This window comes from Gopherus evgoodei, chromosome 8, assembly GCF_007399415.2.
Source record: "Gopherus evgoodei ecotype Sinaloan lineage chromosome 8, rGopEvg1_v1.p, whole genome shotgun sequence".
NCBI classification, from domain to species: domain Eukaryota; kingdom Metazoa; phylum Chordata; order Testudines; family Testudinidae; genus Gopherus; species Gopherus evgoodei.
Genome location: NC_044329.1, coordinates 81306427 through 81327361, shown reverse-complemented (window position 1 = coordinate 81327361; position 20935 = coordinate 81306427). Strand labels below are relative to the sequence as shown.

Sequence of the window (20935 nt, the reverse complement as noted above, 5' to 3'; positions counted from 1 at the left end):
TGAGTACACTCAAGCTGTTCTGGCCAATCTCTGCTGGCAAGCCCAGCCTGGAAATAGTCATTGTAATTTATTGTTTGATTTTTTTATATCTGTGAAAACATAAATTCCAGTTCTAGAGTATACAAGCTACACTTAAACCTTGTCTATACAAATAAATTACACTGGCTTAACTAACAATCTGTTTGTAAAGCAATTTTAAACAGGTGCAAATCCCTGTGTGGACACACTTCCATTAGTTCATAAATGGTAATAGCAGTTTAGACTGAGCCGCTACATTTACTGAAACAAGCTAAACTGATGTAACCCAGTGTCCACACTTGGCCTGGCACCAGTCTGACTAAAAATGTTTGAAATCCTATTTGCAGATAAACTGGAGCAACTTTGTGTTGGCTGTAGACCAGGCCTTCATGTCAGACAGGAGGAAACAGAATCCCACCTTCAAACCATTTTTCTCACTTGGGGAGGCAATGAGGATAAGTGGCTGAGCCTAAATCCCCAAATGTGGCAGAGATGCCCCTCCTGCCCGAATCCAGGCACAAACACAGCTGTCTATATCACAGATATATACTGAACTGCCCCTCAGCCTCCTTCTAGGCTGTGTTTGTGTGTTGTATTGCCAAATCCAAGTGGTAACATTAGAAACTTAGTTTAAAGAAAGCGAAGAGTTTTATGTAGTAACAGGACTCCGGGCGCTGGGGATTTACAGGCGCAGGGCTTCCCGCAAAAAGCTGATAAAAATTCACGCGTTGGCAACAGTGGAGGGCGCCATCTTCTCTCATCCCGCTTCACAGCGATGGGGGGGGGGTCACCCCTAAGCCGTCCTAAGCGGCTGCCCCCTATACTCGGCGCGTCCCCACTTTGCCCCGAGGGGAAAGTTGTAGAGTTCGCTCCCCACGAACCTGCACCCCCCATCACGTGCTCATGTGGAGCCGCAAAGCAGCGACGCGTTTGCGACAGGGTGACAGCCAAATGGTGCGACAGCCGCGGCGGGCGGCCCCAGCTGCGGTGGAGGCGGCGGCCGGAGCCAAGCAAGAAGGAGCCAGGGCGGGGGAAGCGCCGCTCGGTGTGCGGCCAGCTGGGGAGCACAGCGCCCGCGCGGACCCCCATGAGAGGGGGGGGTTCTTGCCCCTCCCGGATCCCCCAGCCTCCCGCCCGGGCTGAGCACTCAGCGCCCCCTCCCCCCGATTAGTCCCGGCCCCAGACCCGCCTCCCTCCCCTCCCCGGCGGCAGCGTCCAGGTGCGGAGTTCAAACCAGAGCGCAATGGCGTCCAACACGGCGGAGAGGGAGATTCTCCTCACCGACCTCCAGGTAAGAGGGGCCGGGGTCGCTCAGTGCCCGGGCTCAGGCGGCCGCGGGGAGCCCGCTCGCCTCCTGCCCCCGGGCCCCGTTCCTGTCTCAGCCCCGCTGCCTGGAGAAACCAACCGCCCCCTGCCTCCTTCAGGCCCGGTCCCCGCTGCACAACGCTCCGCAGACTGGATGCTCGGACCTCCGCCGTCCCAGGCCGGTTCCGCGCGTGCTGAGGGGATGGACCCCACCCCATTCCCGTCACATTCCGCCGCCCCGCCTGGGTCCGGCTCCGGTCGTCTCCTCCCCTCCCCAGCGAGGGGATGCCGGGGCAGCCGCCTTCCCCTCCGCAAGCCCCCCCGCCCCGTCTGGGCTCCTGCTTAGCGCGCGCTGCCCGGAGGATAATCTTCTTGGCCAGAGCCGCTTCCCTCGCTCGCTCGCTCGTCGGATTAATGCCCGGAGTGACTCAGGAAGCGTCCCCCCCTCTGGGCAGGTTGTTTGAGAGTGAGCTGAAACTGCCTCTCCAAGCCTTGTCTCCAGCTCGCAAACAGATTAATAGCCCCTGAAATCCTTGTGCAAGTGGTGTGAGGTCCTTTTTCTTCCACATACCGCTGGCGAGATTTTTCTTTTCCTTTCTCGTTCCGTTCAGCCCCTTAGATGCACATCAAGTTGTATTTACAAACACTCGAGTCGGTTCATTGAAGGAAATAAACGTAATTGGTTAGTCAGTGCTGGGCACCCTATGCATAGTAGAGGATGTGAGTAGAGCAACTTTTTCAGCTGTGTCACTTGCAAATGTTCTCTCCAGCAGGGAAACCGTCATGTCCAATTCTAGTCTTTTTCTAGTAGAAAGTATTTTTCTTTGTTTTTGTTTTTTCATTCCCATTGAAGTGCTTGATGATCATACCAGATGCAGCTTTTCTTGTATGTAGCCTTTGGACTCGTAATCCATGCAGAGAAGAAAATGGACAGATAGAAATGTAGTTCAGTGCATTCAGAGAACTCCTTTCTTTACTTATAGAGTAATAACTGGTAGAATGTTATGAAAATGCAGCTGTTTGTCATTTCCAAGCCTTTCTGAAAACAGGCCAGTTTCCTGGACTTGTGTAAAGTATGGAGTTAGACTATGAACAGTGTAACTTTTACAGTTCTTCAATATATTTTGACTGCAAGATTAAATAGAGATCTTTAGTAGGCTTGCTGTGTACTTCTACTGCATGTTAGATTATTTCTCAACTAGGAAATGGATTTTGGTAGGTCTTGCCCCCTGCTCCCCAAGGCTCTGTTCAGACTTCATAACTTTACTAAATCTATGCAAAATAAGGGGTTACAGTTCTTATAGGGCAAAGATGCAACTCTGAATATCACTTTCCAGTTAGTAATAGGACAATAAGCTAAAGAAAAAGTCTGTAACTGGAAAGTATGTAATTTGAGTGGAAATGAACAAAAGGTGCCTGAAAGAAAGATGTTTACTTTGAGTAATTTGTATGTAATTTTAAAAAATGAAGTGGTGTTTACAGTATGTACATACTTACTGCTAAGAGTCTATGGCAGGGATGGGCAAACTTTTTGTCCTGATGACCACATCTGGGAATAGAAATTGTATAGTGGGCCATAAATGCTCACAAAATTGGGGTTGAGGTACAGGAGGGGGTGAGGGCTCTGGTTGGAGGTGTGTGCTCTGAGATGGGGCCATAAATGAGGCATTCAGGGTGTGGGAGGGGCCTCTGGAGTGGGGTATGTGCGGGGGGGAGTGAGGGCTCTGAGGTGGGGTTGGGGATGAGAAGTTTAGGGTGTAGGAGGATGCTTTGGGCTGGAACCAAGGGGTTTGGAGGGTGGGAGGTGAATCAGGGCTGGGGCAGGGGGTTGGGGTGCGGGAAGGGGTGCAAGCTCCGGCTGGGGTGGGACGGAAGATGAGGGGTTTGGGATCCAGGAGGATGCTCAGGGCTGGGATCGAGGGGTTTGGGCGAGGATCAGGGCTGGGGTTGGGGTGTGGGGAGAGGCTCAGAGGTGCAGGCTTTGCACAGCGCTTACCTCAAGCAGCTCCCAGAAGCAGCGGCATGTCCGTTCTTCGGCTCCTACGTGGAGGCATGGCCGGGCAACTCTGTGTGCTGCCCTGTCCCCAGGCACTGCCCTGCAGCTCCCATTGGAGTGCTGGAGGGGGCTACTGGATTGCGGTCATGCCTCTGTTTCCAGGAGCTGCATGAAGTGGCCCCCAACCCTGCTCCCAGCTGGAGCACTGGAGGGGGGCTATGCTGCGGCTTCTGAGAGCTGCATGGAGCTGCCCCTGACCCTGCATGCCGGCTGGAGCAGGGCCATTTGGCTGCTTCTGGGAGCCGCATGAAGTGGTGCCCGACCCTGCTCCTTGGATGGAGCTTTGGAGCAGGGCAAGCCCCAGACCCCGCTCCCTAGTGGGAGCTCAAGGACCAGCTTAAAACGGCTGTTGGGCGGATCCAGCCCACGGACCATAGTTTGCCCACCCTGGTCTAAGGGAAAGAGTGTACAATGAATATTGAGCATACTTCATTCACTTACTGCAAGGGTAGTCAATTATTTTTTGTCATGGTCCATATTTCTTGGTCATGGTATAGTGAAGGTTCAGACTCTGGAGAAACATTTTTCACATCAATAATGATAATAATAAGTAAATAAAAATGTTGTAGTCCATTCAAAAGCATCTGGCAGTCTGGATTTGGTACATGATCTGCCTACTGATTTACTGCTTGTGAGAGCAAGACTAAAGGCAAGGCACTACCTCAAAAGTTAAGCGTCAATTGCTGGTTCTTAACATGGCTTTCTATAGAAAGAGTTGATACTAACCTTTCATAATCTATTAGTGTATTAATACAGACTTGATATTGCTTAGACCCAAGTTGTGTGATGTTTTTGAAACATCCCTGTGGCAGAACAATACTTTAATTTAAATGATTGTCACAATATTATATATACAAAAAAGTGAATATGAATAGAGGCAAAACTGAATTTATCTAGAAATACTGGAAATATTTATTAGAAAACTTTGTAACAGAACTGCGGAGTAGAGAACAATGAAATTTTTTGTGGAAAACCCCAGAGTGGAATGAATCCTGCGTCTTCTGTATTTTCTACACTACTAGTAATAATATTTAATGTGTACCAATATATATAAATCTCGCTGTCAATACAGGAAACTTACAATATTAACAAGGAAATCCAAATGAAGTTTAAATTTATTATTCTGTCAACTCTACAAAATATAGAAAAGAACCATCGTATCAGAATGGACAAGTTTGTGAAAGTTATATAATTTATTTTTACAGTGGCATGGATTAGTTTTATATCCCCTTTTCCTATCATTTTATATTATTCACTTAAACTATGGTTTATTAGATTTCTACTTTTTTCTGGAAAAATTGCATATCAGAATTTTGAATTTACCACTCTTCTTATTTAAAATAAGACTTAATCAGATGTATTAAATCATGTACATTCAAGTTTTTTGTTTGAGATGATTCCAGTATAAGGCACTTAACTGTAGTTTACAACGGGAGTGCACAGTTGCGCTCACGTTTCTTTAATTCACTGGCACATTTTTTTTACCTGCAAGTAGCATCTAAAACTACTGTAGTTTTAGATATGGGTTAGGATAATTTATTTTCACTTTTGCTTTATGTATTTGACAGAACTTTGCCTAGTCAGTTTTCCCTAGATAGTCAAGATGGTCTTCTTTTGTTCATGTGGGTCTTTTGGCAAGAAAACTTAGGAGCTGGTGTACTAGCCGAAACTATTTCTAACTCATTTTTATGAAATTGACAGATTTTAGGTTGAAGGTCACATACAGTGATCACTCTAAATGTCTCATTTAGTTTCCACTGTAATTTCATTCAGTCTTTAAAGACCATTTTTAAAGCCTGTATTTTCATGAGATACATTTCACTGTATTTTAGTCACATTAGCTTGGGATTCTGCTGTGGCGGGTAAGGAATTGAAGAATGAGAGAACAGTAGACTGTGACTTCCAGTGTGTATGTTGGTGATCTGGAATTTCCCAGTAAGAAAATGTACAACTTTGTGTTTTCTGCCAGTAACATCATTACAAGCTGCAGTAAAATATTTTATATCTATGCTAATGGAGAGTATTAAGAAAATGTTAAAAGAATGCATAGAACCAACTGATCTTATAGTAAAGATTCAAAGCATTACCTAAATCAGGTATAGTCTAAGTAAGTATTTGCTAGAATTCTGTAATTAGAAGGTAATGTTTAGTTGTTGGACAGTCCTTCAGTCTTGGCAAAATATGATGAGCATGATAAGGCGAAAACATTCACAAGTAGCTGACAGTACAGTTTACTAGGAACTTATGCAGCAGTTACTGTAGCAAATATACTTGTTTCAAAATGAACTTGACCTACAAAGAGAGATTTTGCGAACTTTGACATATTAACTGCACATTTCTTACAAAACAAACACAAGATTTGACTGTATATCTGATTAAATTGATTTTCTTAAAAGAAATTAAACTTAAAATTTGTTTTGGCTTCCATATGTAAGTAGGAAAATAGATTTGAGTTGGTACCTTAATTTTCTATATCTTCAGTGAAATACAAAAAAAGTTAAGAGTACTGGTTTGTTTACGGAATTATTAATGAGATATGGAAATCTCTTGCACTTGTCTCTAGGTTGCTGGTTCAGATTTGCCAAAGGTCAGAAATACAGATCAGTAGCTGTCTAATGAAAATATGTTAAATGAGTTTGGTCGTCTGTCAGATTTTTTCATAATAGGTTCTGTTTGACATCCTTGTTGGCTTATCAGATGACACTGCCAAAGTCACGGAAAATAAACTACCTTTTTACATCTAGAGAGAGTCCCTTCATGTCACATAATTCAGGTACTTCTGTAGAGTGATGGGGTGAGTATAAATCAAGTATTCTAACTCTTTCCTATTGTGCTACATAAACAGTAGTAGTAATTTTGAGAAAAAGAGAGGAATTACTAAAAGCCTATGCAAAACCTGCTTTTATGACATTCTGTAGATTACATATATAACTCCATCTATTTCACAACTTAAACAAATATGTTTAAAAAAACCAACCCCTCCCTTCCAAATATCTACCATCTGTATCGTAAGCCATCCACATATGCTCCCCTTTTCAGCTTCACAGGGAGGAAGTTATTACAAATAATGTTTTGTGTGTAGTGTTCTGTTTTCTAATTGTAAATTTGACAATTTGTACAAGTGTATAAGTATACGTATTTGTATTTGTATTGTATTTGTATACGTGTTGCTTATTTCAGACTACCGGTGCTTCCTTGAGAGTGGTGAAGCTTAACAGAAGCCATATCATTAAGAAGTTGTTAGAGTTGGATAATGAAAATACTTATGCATGTGAATAACTTTATTCATGCATATTAAATTGTATTTATATAAGTAAAGTTACTGAGCTCATTATGTATAGAACTGGTCCTTAGAGGTACAGACTTTGATTTTGCTCTTGAAACCTCTTTCATTGATATTCTAGAGTATATTTAGATAATTAAATTTCATATTCATTCAAAATTTTGCCCCAAACCACTGTTAGCACTTAACTCAAAAGAACAAACTAGGGCTATGCCTATACTGGCAACTGAACGACAAAACTTTTGTCTTTCAGAGGTGTTTTACACACACACACACACACACGTTTTGCTGACGACAAGCACCGGTGTGAACAGCACTTTGTCGTCTGACAACGCTAACGCTGCTTGCTGGAGAGGAAAGTTTTTTGTGAGCAGGAGAGCTGACAAACAGCGGCTACGCTGCACGCCTTTTGCAACATGGTTGTAGCGAGACAGTCCTGTTGCTAACAGCTGCGTAGTGTAGATGTAACCTAAGTATATTATTGGCAGCAGTTTTTTAATTTAAACTGAGTGGCAAAAAATTAGGACCTAACTCCACCCAAATGATAAGTCCCATTTTCTTCAAATTGGGCTGCTGAAGTTAGTAAATTATTCACGTTTTTTCACAATTGGGTCTTAAGTGTGAACAGGTATAGTTACCTAAATAACTTTATTTATAAACGTCTTTTTCTGGATTATACCTATGGACCTGAGCAGAATAAAGGAAAAAAATGTTTTATGTTTTCATAGAAATTTGATTTTGATGAAGTCTTCCAGCCAGCCCTGTTACCTGCTTTATTAATCAGATACTATATTGTGAAGTTTAGCCTGGAAAGATTGCTGACAACAGAAACCTTTCATAAGTCATTTTAAATGTTTTAACTTATTGCCATTTTGAAGTAAAGGATATTACCAAGTTAATTTAGATAGAAGTGTGTTTTTATTGTTTGAAATGACACTGAACATTATCATAACAGAATAGCAGAGAAAAATAATCATTTCAGTTAACTTAATGGCACATTGTGTATATCACTTTCCCTGTACAGTTAACCTCTTATGTTTGTGTTTATTTTTTTCTACACTTCAACATTGGAGAAGAACACTTAGAAATGAATGTGATGGGGGGGGTGTGGAATGGCAAGGGTATCTGACGTGTAGTGCATGAAAATAATTTATTTTTGAAGTAAGTTTTACAATTTTTTGGTACTGCTATAAAATTATTTTTGTCTTAAGTGAAATGGAATATTGAGTATCTATGTTTTTGTTTAGAGCACTGGGCTGGAGCTCAGGAGACCATGGTTCTATTTCTGGCTCTACCACTGGCCAGCTGGAGCTGGCTGATATTGGGTAGTCACTTCACCTCTCTGTGCTTCAGTTGAGATGGGGATAACGATACTGACCTCCTTTATTAAGCACTTTGTGATCTACAGATGAAAAGCACTGTATAAGAACTGAATATTATTTATTACTCAAACTTAGTTAAAATAGTTGGGTGATTTTTAAAACTGCGCAAGAATCCTAGTTACTCTCTTTTGAATAGTGTACTACTTTCAGAAATTAAACTATAAAAGATTATGCTCAAATAACGTCTTCATTTCAGTTGTTCCTACAGAACAAAAAAAAACCCTCACAGCTAAGACTAAAATTGTCCTTGACCATCCTTTTGTGTGATAGGTATTGAAGTACCTGTAGAGTTGCCCAGTACTTCTCAGATCCTTAAATACTGTCCCCATAACATGGGTTTAGGGAAGAATTCCAGTTCTTACTCTAAATTTCTCTGCTTGTGTGGGTTTAAGATACACTTTAATTGTAATTGTTTTTAACATTTGATTCTCTTAAAACATTTTTAAAAGCTGGAAAAATTCTTAATGGGACAAAAATAATCCTTAAATATGTAGTTTTATTGATGTGTTGATTTTGAGTCACCTTTTGAACTGCTGTCCTGTCAGTTGACCTGTTAACATTATAATTTTTGGCTACCTTTTCTTTTACTCAGCAGCAGTTGGTGCTTCCTGGGTCATTGGATCCAAGACTGTTGCTTTAACTTTTGTTCAGTATCCAGTTACATGGTAATGGGCAATAATGACATAGATATGTATTCACAACATGCATAATAGCTCCTCCATCTGAGCAGTTTTGTATACTGTGAGATTGGGTATCTATTATGGTAGAACTCAAAATACCCTAGCAGAATTCCTTATAAAAGCTAATTGTACATGCACTTCATGTTGGGAGTGAGATGGCTCAAGGGATTAATAGTGGGATAGGGAATCTCCTCTCTAAATCCCCAGCTCAGCAGAGCATATAAATACATGGGTAAGTACTTGGATGAGTGGGGCTGAACTGCTGAATCTGGGCCTAAAACATCATTTCACATCTGCCTCAGGTTCATAGTGACCAAGCATTGTGGACTACGTACTGTGGTGTCAGTCTAATTTTTCCCCATCACCAAAACCACTGTTGCACTTGGCACTAATTGGTAGTTTCATTGCTCTTCTTAGCTAAGGTGCCAATGACTGAATGAGGAATAGAGACTAAACTGGACTTTCACCTCTAGGGATGTTTCCTGCAGAACATGAGTGAGACATTTGAATAGTGTGTTGAAGCTTTAATAAGCACAGGCAGTAGTATACTACTTTTGGGAATAGTGGGCTTAGTTTCTAATGCAGTTGAGCTAACTTCTTTTATAAGCGTTACATTATCTTTTTAAAAATAATTCCTAGGTTGAGGTTTATATTAATTTCATATGCCTGATTTTATAACACTTTGAATAAGTGATTAAAAACTGCTTTATTGCGGCATAAGAACTTGAGGCTTCATAAAGCCAACAAAACATTTGGAAAAAATTTCCGTAGGGACTGGGGGTAGCATAGACTGGCAGGGACATGTAGCAGATGACTTACAAGTTGTCTTCAATTTCATTTCCTTGAATCAGTGATTGAAAAAATTAATAACATTTAAGATTGAGAATTTTGCATACACAAAGGTCAGAAAACTTAAATAAGCTTCTCACAGACCACTTATCTCTTCTGCCTTTAACACGTAGTAATGCCATCCAATAACCATACAAATGTGATTAAAGTATTTTAGTATTTGTGGTTGAAACTATATTAAAGTGTTTTTTAAGGGGAATAGATTTGTTCTATTTTTCATACACATAACTGAGCATGTGTATCTTAACATGTTTTGATTTCTTTAAGTGTAATTTGTACTCTGAATTTCTTGTGTTTATAATGTTTACAATAATTAATAACTTTGCTTAGTTGCAACCTAATTTCTTCAAATATGGCCAAACTCCAGATGGACAGTTAATTTGATTTATATACACTATGTATATTTATTAGGAGCAGCATGAGAACATCATCTACAAAAACAAAATAAAACTGGCATGGGAACTAAGGAGGAGGTTATTTATCCCTTTTTAAATAACTGGATTTCAAGTTGGAGTCCATTGAACAATGTGTTATTCAAGAAGTCCCTAAATCTTCGTATTTTTTTTTAAATAGTATGAAAATAATATCTTATATTCACTTCTGTTACTGATGAGGCTGCTGCTTTATTGAGTGTATACATTTAGACACTCATTTTCTTCATGTTTATGTCTAGGGCCCTGCCAAATTTATGGTGCATTTTGATCAATTTCACCATCATAGGAGTTTTAAAATAGTAAATTTCATTATTTCAGCTATTTAAATCTGAATTATGGGTTGTGCCAGTTAGTATGAGAGGAGTGTTACTTGATCTTTGTCTGTCTGTCTTAACTACATTGCTGAAGTTAGATGCGTGTTCTTATGCCTTGCATTAAGGCTATATGTACACTAGCAGATGTAGATGTAGTTTATTCAAGCAATACTATGCTTTTGTCTGCATAGCTAATTCCAGCCTATCCTACTTCACCCAGTGGAAAGAGGAAACTGTTTACCAGTATATAACTGAGTCTACACTAAGGGCTTTTGCCACACAGCTGTCGGTCAGGGATAACACCTCTTCACACTCTCTACTTACTTCATGTTGGCAGACATTTGGGGGGTGTGTGTGTATAAATATAATATGGACTAATTAGCTAAAATTATCTGTCTTGCCTGAAGTCCAGTGGCGTGTGTGGGTTTTTAAGAAATATGAGTTTCCTTTACTGTAGATTCTGTTTCTTGGAGATAGACAAACTATTTACCTAATGTCTGAATAAGTACAAATATGAGGATATGATGGTGGCTGGAGCTGGCAAATATGGATTTAATTCATGGTTGCTGTTTGTGCTTCTGTAGTTTACTGAAGTTTCTACAAAACACTAATGATCCTACTGAAGATTTTTTTAAACCATTTTCTTTGTGAAAAGATGGTAACAAGGATTATAGATTTCAAATTATGATGTGAACCTGTATTTTTCTGTGTTGCAGTAATAGTGTTTTTCCTGTTCAAGTTTAAAGGTATTTCTTTTGATAAACTCTCTGGCAGGCATTTTTTGGGTGACATGAAAAGAGTGTGTAACTGAAACCTTAGGTCTAGAGCAGTAAGAGAGGAATTAGTAGTATGCACATAATCAGGTATATGTGCTTGCATATCATGGCTTCAGAATTGATCACAGAAGAGTTGTGGGGTCTATTAGTATTACAGAATACTACAGTGTTTGCAACTGCAGCAGGTTGGAAAGAGTAACTTTTAATTTGGCTTATAAATCAATTGAACAGAAGTAGTAGGTGGCAGAATTAAAAAGTGTTGGGCAATGAACCCAAAAATATTGTTCCAACCCTCTAAATATAAGTGCTGATATACCTGTTTAGATGAGATTTATAGAAGTTGATATTCTGAAGTTTTAAAAAGCTTATGTTTTGCACACTGCCTTTATAGGCATAGGCAATGTATATGAACATTCCAAATGCATATATTACATACCTGCTATGTGCTTATTTGTTAAATTATCAAAGGAAGTCGGTACTGAAACTAATGTGACAGAGATTTGCCGGAGGTGGAAAGATATTTCTGGACTAAGTGATTCAGATAATGCCTCTACATGCAAACAGGTGCAAAGGTATATTGAGGAGTAGGGTGGAGGAATGCAGTCAATCAGATCAATAGGCAATTTCTCATTTTAAGGTGTAGTTGTATTCTTGTGTAAATACTACAAAGAATCAAGTAAGACAGACCTGAACAAATACAATTGTGTAAATCATCTATGGGAGTTGTTTGAGAAAGTTACTATTATGTACAAATATTCATAGAGATAATATAGCTCAGATCTTTCAGAAAGTTCCATGTCACAAGTTTCTGTAGGTATGGAAATATAAGGGTATCCAAACAATCTTAATTGTGCTGTATACTGACACAATTTTAAAAAAAAATCCTCTGATCTACCATTATACATAAAATTGTCTGGCTGTTGCATAGTGTCACAACAGGACAGATAAGGTTGTATGTTAATTATAGCTATGCATTTCTTTACTTTAAGATGTGTGGATTGATTTTAATTTGAACTTTAACTCAGAATTTCCTAGGTTTATGCTTGGTTTTGGGATTATAAAACCTACCTGCAACTTTTATACCCGATATTGCTCATATATACTCAACCTTAACTCATTTTTAACATAGTCTTTGATTATAAAATAGAAATCCCAGTAATCATGCTGTCTTTTATTGAAGGCAACTTTGTCATTTTTTTGGGAGAAACAGTGAGAAATTGAAAGTAGATACCTTCTATTTGCCTGTATCTAAAATTATTAAGTTATGTGGAAAGTTCTTTAGCACATCAAAAGAAAGCTTTGTAATTCAAAGGAATTGTTGTAATATTAGGGGTAGCCCTTTCTTACTATGACCCTTGTATTGACCAATGTTTAAAGTTGACCTATGATTTTTCAGTTTAAAAGCTGATTTTTTCCCAAAATGTTCTGAAATCCCCATGCATATATAGATTGTCTTGAAAATTTCTGGTCTTTAGTGGGGCCCAGGGTAGGTTTTTTGTTGTAAACTTGGGATCATTTTATTTAAGGGTTCCAGAAATAGAGAGCCCGGGGGAGGGGAAAAAGCAGTAAACTTTTTTTTCCATTATTTGTTTTTGCTTGTACCTATGGCTCAAACTATTGCATTGATTTCCCTCACCCCCACCCCCGCCATCCCTCAGCCCCAAGTGATATCTGGCTTTGGCTTTGATCACTGCTAGCATCTAGTGCTGCTTGCCCAATGTGGCAGAGGGTATTTAAAAAGTTTTGGATTCACTCTAGCTCTTCAAACTGGCACCTCTAGGATCCACACTACAATGATTTGCACATATGCCCTGAGACTACTGCTCTGTGGTAACAGTGCATAGTGACATGCCTGATATCAGTCAATGGATAGCTATGGAGAAGAAACTAAAGATACTGAATCTGAGCAACTGCCACATAGTGTGAATTCAAGTCCTGTCCTTGCAGATTTCTGAGATTACTCATTCTGCGTTTTGTTTTGAGGGGCTCTGAAGAATCTAGTTTCGTTAAAAAGAGGTAATATTTCCTTATCTCGCTTATTTGGATCTCTTGCATAGCACACACCAGGAAAGAGAGGTCCCTGAAAAACTCTAGCTGCAGTTGCACATCCTTCAGATGGCGAGTCTGGTAATTTGCTACACCTAACATAGTGAGGGCCTGAGTGTTCAAAGAAGCATGATGGCATAGTGTAGAATTGTGTTGGACAGAACACAGAAAATAGTAGGCTTTCTTAAGAAGTCAGGCTTCGCATGGTCCCAATGTCTATTGCCAGTGACCAAGGGACAGAGTTATATTTATGTGGGTATGTTACTGTGTGGGAGACATTACACTAATTCTGTATTTCCAGGTTTTCATAGGTTTGTGTTAAAGCCACCTTCCACATTCTGGAAAGGCATTGAGGTAGCAGTGGGCAACATTAAAACTGTGAGTTAGTGAAGCATTTTGGCAATGAATTTTACGTCATTGAGTGAAGGGAAAACTGACTTGATGAGTGTGCTATTGAATCAGAAAAGATGCACAGTAAATAGAACATCAAACTTTTGGAGTTGGAAAGAGCTCCTGTTGCAAAACTTCAGGATGGACATTTAGGACCCAAGAACTCTTTCAGTGTAGACCTTTAAAGTGTGTGTGTGGGGTTCCTTACAGGCCTGACTGTTCTTGTAACTTGGGTAGCACTGTTGTCCAATACAGATCATAAAGATGAAGTATCTGAGCTAATAAGTGGTAAAACATTTTCATCATATTTATCACTTACTCAATAACAAATATTTTAAATGGTTCTTCATTAAAGAAAGCAAACAATCCTGGGTTTCATGTCTACAATATTATAGTATGCTCAGTGGTGGCATGAGTGATTGTATAAGGTACTGATTAGACCAGAGGTAGGCAACCCATGGAACGGGTGCCGAAGGCTGCGCACAAGCTGATTTTCAGTGGCACTCACACTGCCTGGGTCTTGGCCATTGGTCTGGAGGGCTCTGCATTTTATTTAATTTTAAATGAAGCTTCTTAAACATTTTAAAAACCTTATTTACTTTACGTACAATAGTTTAGTTATATATTATAGACTTATAGAAAGAGACTTTCTAAGAACATTAAAATATATTACTGGCACACAAAACCTTAAATTAGAGTGAATGAATGAAGACTTGGCACACCACTTCTGAAAGGTTACTGCCCCCTGGATTAGATGGTGTGCAGTACTGGTTGTCATGCTTTAGATCAGGAGTCTCAAACATGCGGCCTGCTGGCCCCATGCAGCCTGCAGAGCTCTTCCTTATGGCCCACCAAGCTCCCTATACCCGCCTCCCCAGTTATTCCTGTCACCACCAAACTCCCCTCACCCCCCCTGAGTTATTTTGTGTGGCCACTAAGCTCCCCATGTGCTGCTCCCCAATGTCTGGGGCCGGGTCTCTCCCACAGCCCTGCCTGCTGCCCCTGCGCGCCTTCCCCGAGTGTCCCCTGGCCCCCACTTGCTGCCCTCTCACCACCCTGGAGCCTGCAGCTCACGCAGAGCCGGTATCACCTGCTGCCACAGGGTCCTAGTGCCCACCTCCACAAGGGCCGGGGCAGGCTGCCCTTCCCCTGCCCTTCTGACCTAGTCCTGAGCCTCTCCAGTGCCCCAAACCCCTGATCCCCAGCCCCACAGCCCTCACCCCTGCACCCCCTCCTATCCCCAAACTCCATCCCAGAGCCTGCACCCCTACCCCTTCCTGCACCCCTGCCCCAGCCCAGAGCCTGCACCCCAGACTCCCTCCCCCACCCAAACTCCTTCCTAGAGCCTTAGGCAGGTGAAGGTAGAGTTTAGGTGGGGGCAGGTTTTGGGCACCACCACCATTTCTACAAACCTGCCACCCCTGGAAGAGGTGGAGCAGGGGTGGAGTGATGGTGCAGCCCAGTGTGAGACAGGGGGGGACTTTAACAGAAGTAATTCTAACTAAATGCATGTTTTGTCCTTTGAGTGAGGTGCATTATTGAGTGAATATATTTTATTAAAACTGCTTGGGAATGACTTTGTTGAAAAAAAAGAACATTCATGGAAGAAAAGAGAGTTTTCCAAGACAAATGGGAGAATTTATATTTTTTCACAGGGGGTAAAAGATAAAATTCATTGCCTTATTTGTCAGCAAACGATTGCTGTTCCCAAGGAGTATAATGTGCGTCGGCACGACGACACAGTGCACCGTGAAAAATATGATACATTTACTGGAAAAATTTGAGAAGAAAAAGTTCAGCAACTTAAAGCAGCATTTGCCATGCAAAGCAATTTCTTTTTGAGGATTAACAAGTCTAGCGAAGATTCAGTAAGAGCAAGTTTTGTGATAAGCGAAATGATAGCTAAATCATCGTGACCTTTTACAGAAGGCTTATTCATAAAAGAATGTCTTATGAAGGCCAATGAAATTTTATGTCCTGATAGGAAAAAAGTTTTTGAAGGCATAAGCTTGTCTGCCAGTACAGTTGCCTGCAGGATAAGGGATTTAGCTGGTAATGTGCAAAAACAATTGATTCAAATGGCAAAAGACTTAAAAGCACTTTCAGTTGCTCTTGATGAGAGTACAGATGTATCAGATACCGCACACTGTGCGGTGTTCATTAGAGGTGTGGATTGCAATTTGAATATAACTGAATAATTGCTAGACTTAATGCCACTGAAGCATACCACAGCGTGACATAACATATTTTAAGGACTGGAAGAGTGCATTGAAAAAGCTGCACTGCCATGGAACAAACTCGTATCTTTGACTATGGACAGTGCGCCATCAGTGTGCTCTGAAAATGTTGATGTGGTTGGATTATTGAAGACCAAACTAAACAGCCTCAATATACCAGGAATTAGCTTCACCAATATGTATGCATTGTATTTTGCACCAAGGAGCCCTGCGTAGTAAAAGTCTACATGTGAAGGAAGTTATGGACGTAGTTGTTAAAACTGTTAATTTTAAAAGTGCAGGAGGGCTGAATCACAAACAGTTCACTTCTTTTCTAGCAAGTATGGACAGTGAATATGGGGAACTTCTGTATCACACTCAAGTTAGATGGCTGAGTCGTGGAAATGTTTTGAAGCATTTTTTTTTTGCACTTAGAGGGGAGATTGATTCCTTCATAAAAATTAAAAACGAGGTTCCACTGATTCCACTTTTATCTGCAACCTTGCTTTTCTAACAGATGTAACTGATCGCCTGAATGCACTGAACTTGAAACTTCAGGGTAGAAAACAGGTGATACACAGATGTATGACAGTGTTAAGTCATTCAAGTCAAGCTTACTTTGTGGGGGGAAACAGCTGACTGCTGGCAATTTGGGCCATTTCTTGACTCTGAATTCCTTAGGAAAAGTTGAACCCAAATCCTTGAAAGAATATTCAGAGATCATTTCTAACTTACACAAACAGTTTGATGTGCGGTTTAAAGATTTCAAGGCACTTGAACCACATTTTCAACATTTTTTCCCACACCATTTGCTGTTGAAATTGTCAATGTTGCAGATGGAGTTAGTGGATCTTCAGTGTGACACCATTTTGAAGCAGAAGTGTACAGATGTTGGAATTCCAGAATTTTACAGGTTTCTTTCACCAGAAAGATTTCCCATGTTCTGTGCTTCCGCAAGGATAATGGCAATGTTTAGAAGTATGTGTATATGTGAACAGTTTTTCTCTTCCATGAAGATTAACAAATCTGTGTTAAAGTCAAGGCTCAAACATTTGAAAGCAACACTGAGATTGGTTTTGTCTCAGGATATCAAACCTAATAATGATGCTCTGGTTGATGCAAAACGCTGCCAGCTAAGTGGCCAAAAATGAAATGACTGTCAAAATTAGCACTGACTTTTCACGTTGCAGTTAAAGAAGTTAATACAAAAGTTAATAAATTGACTTTTAATTGCATACTATATTTTAATATTATACTACTATATTACTCTCTATTTTTTTTCTGCCTACCTCTAGGTGCTTCCCGCCGCCAAACAGCTGTTGATGGCGCATAGCACTTTCCAAGAGAGAGTGGGGAGGAGCGGGGAGCCGCATGCTCAAGGGAAGGAGGTGGAGAAGAGATGGGTCAGGGGTGGGGCCTCATGGAAGGGATGGAGTGGGGTTGGGGCCGGGGGCAGCGGGGTGTCAGTGATGCGACCCTTGGGCCAATGCACTAGTCCTCATGTGGCCCTGGTAGTCATTTGAGTTTGAGACCCCTGCTCTAGATGCTTAGCCTGGCCAAAACTCCACAGCGTACGGTACAGAATTGCCTTGTTAATTTCAAGTAAATCTGTTTATTGAAATATTGTTTAAGTTTTTGTTTTATTGGCTTCTATTTGGAAAAATATTGACTTTCTTCCCCCACTCTATGGCCCAAATCAATCCTGGATCTTTTTTACTTGTCATGATTATCAGTGATGCCATTAGAGTTTTGCAAGTAGGATTTCTTGATTTACGGTCTCTGTTGGCTAGAATGTGCTTTTTAGGTCAGCAGAGCAAAATGATGCTCAGTGTTTTTCATGTCCCGCAGTTCTTTACAAACATAATCTGCATAGCATCCCCACAAAATGGGTTAGTAATAACATTAACCCCAATTTACAGATGAAGAATCTAAATCCCATGGAATACTGGTGGCCAATGAGATTAAAAAATCCTTGATCCCATCCCTGTGCTCGATCCCCTAGGTGACATCAACTCTCCAAGCCAATGCAGAAGGTAGGTTTTTTCTTTCTCAGCAAAAGTAATAGATTATTTTAAAAAGTTTTGATAAGATTTGTGGGCTAAATACTAAGGTCACACCCCCTCCCCAAGTTCATGTTAAATTGCTGATGCTCATAATTTATAGTGTGTATCGCACATTATAAGATAAAAGTAGTTTATCACTGGTTTAGTTTTTATAAACCTGATAGTGTAAAGTTTTCTAAAAGAAAATAGGAAATCTGCAGTCTGGCTTTTGCTTATGGTTTTAGAAGCACCATATTTAAAACAATCAATAGCCTTTCCAATAGCCTGTTACTTATACTGTATTAATTTCTAACCTTAATAGGAAGTTTTAAAAATGTTGTTTTTTCCATTGACCTGTTTCGCTGAAAGATTTCTCTATAGATTTAGTGGGTGTAAGGTATGACAAAATTATTATTTCCTAGTGATGCTGGATCTCAGATTGATAATAGAAGGAAAAGGCTGAGTAAATTGGGTGTATTTCCTTTAGAAAAGAGATTTATATTCTAGAGTTGTGAGGCTACATTAACTGATATAAGACGCTGCTGACTGCCACCCTTAAATACATGAAGGTGTGTGTATTGGGGAGGGGGGAAAATGCATTAAATTACAGATTCTAGATAAAGTTTTTAGAAAGAAAGGAGCTTGGGAAAAGCCAAGGGGTATGTTTCAGTCAAGTAGTTTATATACTTATTGTTTTATTACTTGACATACATAATTACTGAATGATGTTTAGATCAGTGGGTTTAGAGATCTTCTAAAGTTAGCGGCAGCACGAGAAAAGTAAAGAGTACTGTCAATTGTACATGCCTGACTGCTGCTGTAGCATTCTTGAACTGCTGCCCATTCAGGACTCTACAATCTCCTTTAATGGAGACATGTTTTCTTCAATATTTGAGTTTTATTCCTAATAAGCTAATATGAAGTTAATGTTTTTTAATCAAAGAATGACAACTTTTAACACTTCGCAGTTTCAGAATGATTAAAACTTCACTTGCAATCATAATTCGTCAAGAAGATGGTTTCTTCATTTTTTTATTCCTGACGTTATTCATTAATATAATCAAAGATGACCAGTCCTGGCATCCTGTGTGTCAGGAAGAGATGGAAGGTTACAGTTTTGGAGCTGTTTTAAAACATACGATACTACTTAATATTAAAACAAAACAAGGTTTATTCCAAAGTTTTGCTGATTACCATTTAGTCTGATGGGAAAAGAAAATTTTTCATGTAAGTGAAGGGCAAAGATGCATAGCCAATTCAAGCTCATATAAACTGCATGCCAAATATTTGGCATAAATCATGTTAACTGCTTCCTTGATGAGAGTATAGAAGAACTTTAAAATAAATAAATAAATCAAGGGATCGTATTTGAACTAAATCATGTTTGGGGAGTTATATATAAACTGAGTCCTAATTTCTCCTATATAGTATTTCCACTCCAACATACAAGGCTCTTCTTCATGCCAAACATTTGTGGAGAAGGAGGGCCAGGTGCCACTTAATACTGTTCCTGTAATTGACTAAGGGGTTTGCTACATAATGACAGAGGCTCCTCCCTCAGAGGCTGGATCACAATGCACTCTCAGTGCACCAGTTCTGGAGAAGAGGACCAAACTGGAAATCTAATCCCAACTGTGGCAATATACTGCCCTTCTGCCTCAGCACCATGGAGCAAAGCAACCTAACTAAATGACACAGCAAACTGTAAGATCTTGTGGTTGGTATTATATTATTGGTGGTTGGTATTATTCTTAATCTGGAGGAAAGTCTTTCTGAAAGAGGAATGTTTTGTGGCATTCCTAAAATTGGTCAGAATCTGGATTTGCCTACTTTCTTCTGGAAGTTCATTCTGTACTTAGATCCCCTAGTCGAAAATGTTCTGTCTCGTTCTCATGCAGTTCATGCTGGGTTTTGATCTACCTTGGCCCTTAGAGAAAGTAACTGTTTTGGCCATTCATAGATAAAAATTCATTATTCTTTTTAAATATTGCTGGGGCTTGATCCATTAATTGCTTTGCTGATTAAGGCCTTCAGTTTACATTGGAAACTGACTTGGAGCCAGTGGTGGGACTGGGAGCATGTGCTTGGTGTGCTGTGGTATCCTAGACAACAGAGGAGTTGGATAGCCACATTTTGTACTAGCATTTTGTGCACTGACTTTAGATTCAATTTTGGATACAATGAATTACAGTAGTCCAGCTTGGAGTTGATAAATACATGGATCTCTGTGGCCAGGTCCTCTTCCAGGAGAAAGGGTGACGTTTCTTAGTAAGCTGGAGGTACAAGAAGGTGTTTTTTTGATAGACACCACCTGATCATCCAGTTTGAGTCAGACAGAATCCCATGGCTCTTCCCCACTTTGATGAATGGGGTTTCTCCATTTGAAGGGGATAGGACAATGTCCTTGCTAGTTCTTCAAAGTAGTCTCTTCTCCCATCCCTCCCTTTCCACCCGGTGTCAACTTTGGTCTTGTCTGGGTTCAGCTTGATTTAGCTGTTTTTTCATCCAAGAGCTGGCCTTTAGTTGGCATGATGACATCTTAGTTAATGGCAGGAGTTGCAACAGTGAAGAGTGAGATATAGTCAAAGCGTATTATTGACAGCTGAGCTTTTGGCATAACTGTCTTTCTTTCCCAGTGGTCTCATACAGATATTGATAAAAAGGGGAGATTGTTTGAATGTCGGTGGGTCTCAGCAGATGAAGGCCATTGGAGAAGAGGAGCAGCTAGTTATTACCACTCTGAGCCCTGCTGGAGAAGAGTGATTGCAGCTACTGTTATGCTGTGCCATTTTCTCCTGTTACATCAAGTAGGCAAATTAGCAGTATCTGTTGGTTTTACTTTGTCAAAAGCTGCAAGAAATCCAACAGTATGAGCATGGGGACCTTGCCTGTATCTGTGGCCATAAGGAAGTGGTCTCTTAGTGCCACTGGGGATGTCTGTGTGTTGTGATCTGGTCTGAATCCTGATTGTAAATAATTCAGGATGTTGGCTGACACTGCATGTTGTTGGAGCTTAGTGGTTACTACTACCTCTACTTTTCTCAGAAGAAGGTCATGAGCTTAGCAAGGGGTGAGTTTTGGTTGCTCCCACAGTGGGAGAGGGCAAAAAAGGACAGGATGGGCCAGGTCCTGTGAGATTTCGAG

The 20935-nt window shown here is 40.4% G+C and overlaps 1 protein-coding gene across 1 annotated transcript in view; it reads left to right on the top strand.

Moving 5' to 3' along the window:
- Positions 1-1001: 1001 nt before the first annotated feature.
- Positions 1002-20935, top strand: part of PKN2 (protein kinase N2) — a 137124-nt gene continuing 117190 nt past the window's right edge. The window contains 1 exon segment of the mRNA XM_030572499.1: positions 1002-1309. Within this exon segment, the coding sequence (XP_030428359.1) occupies positions 1262-1309 (48 nt within the window). The 5' untranslated portion in view covers positions 1002-1261.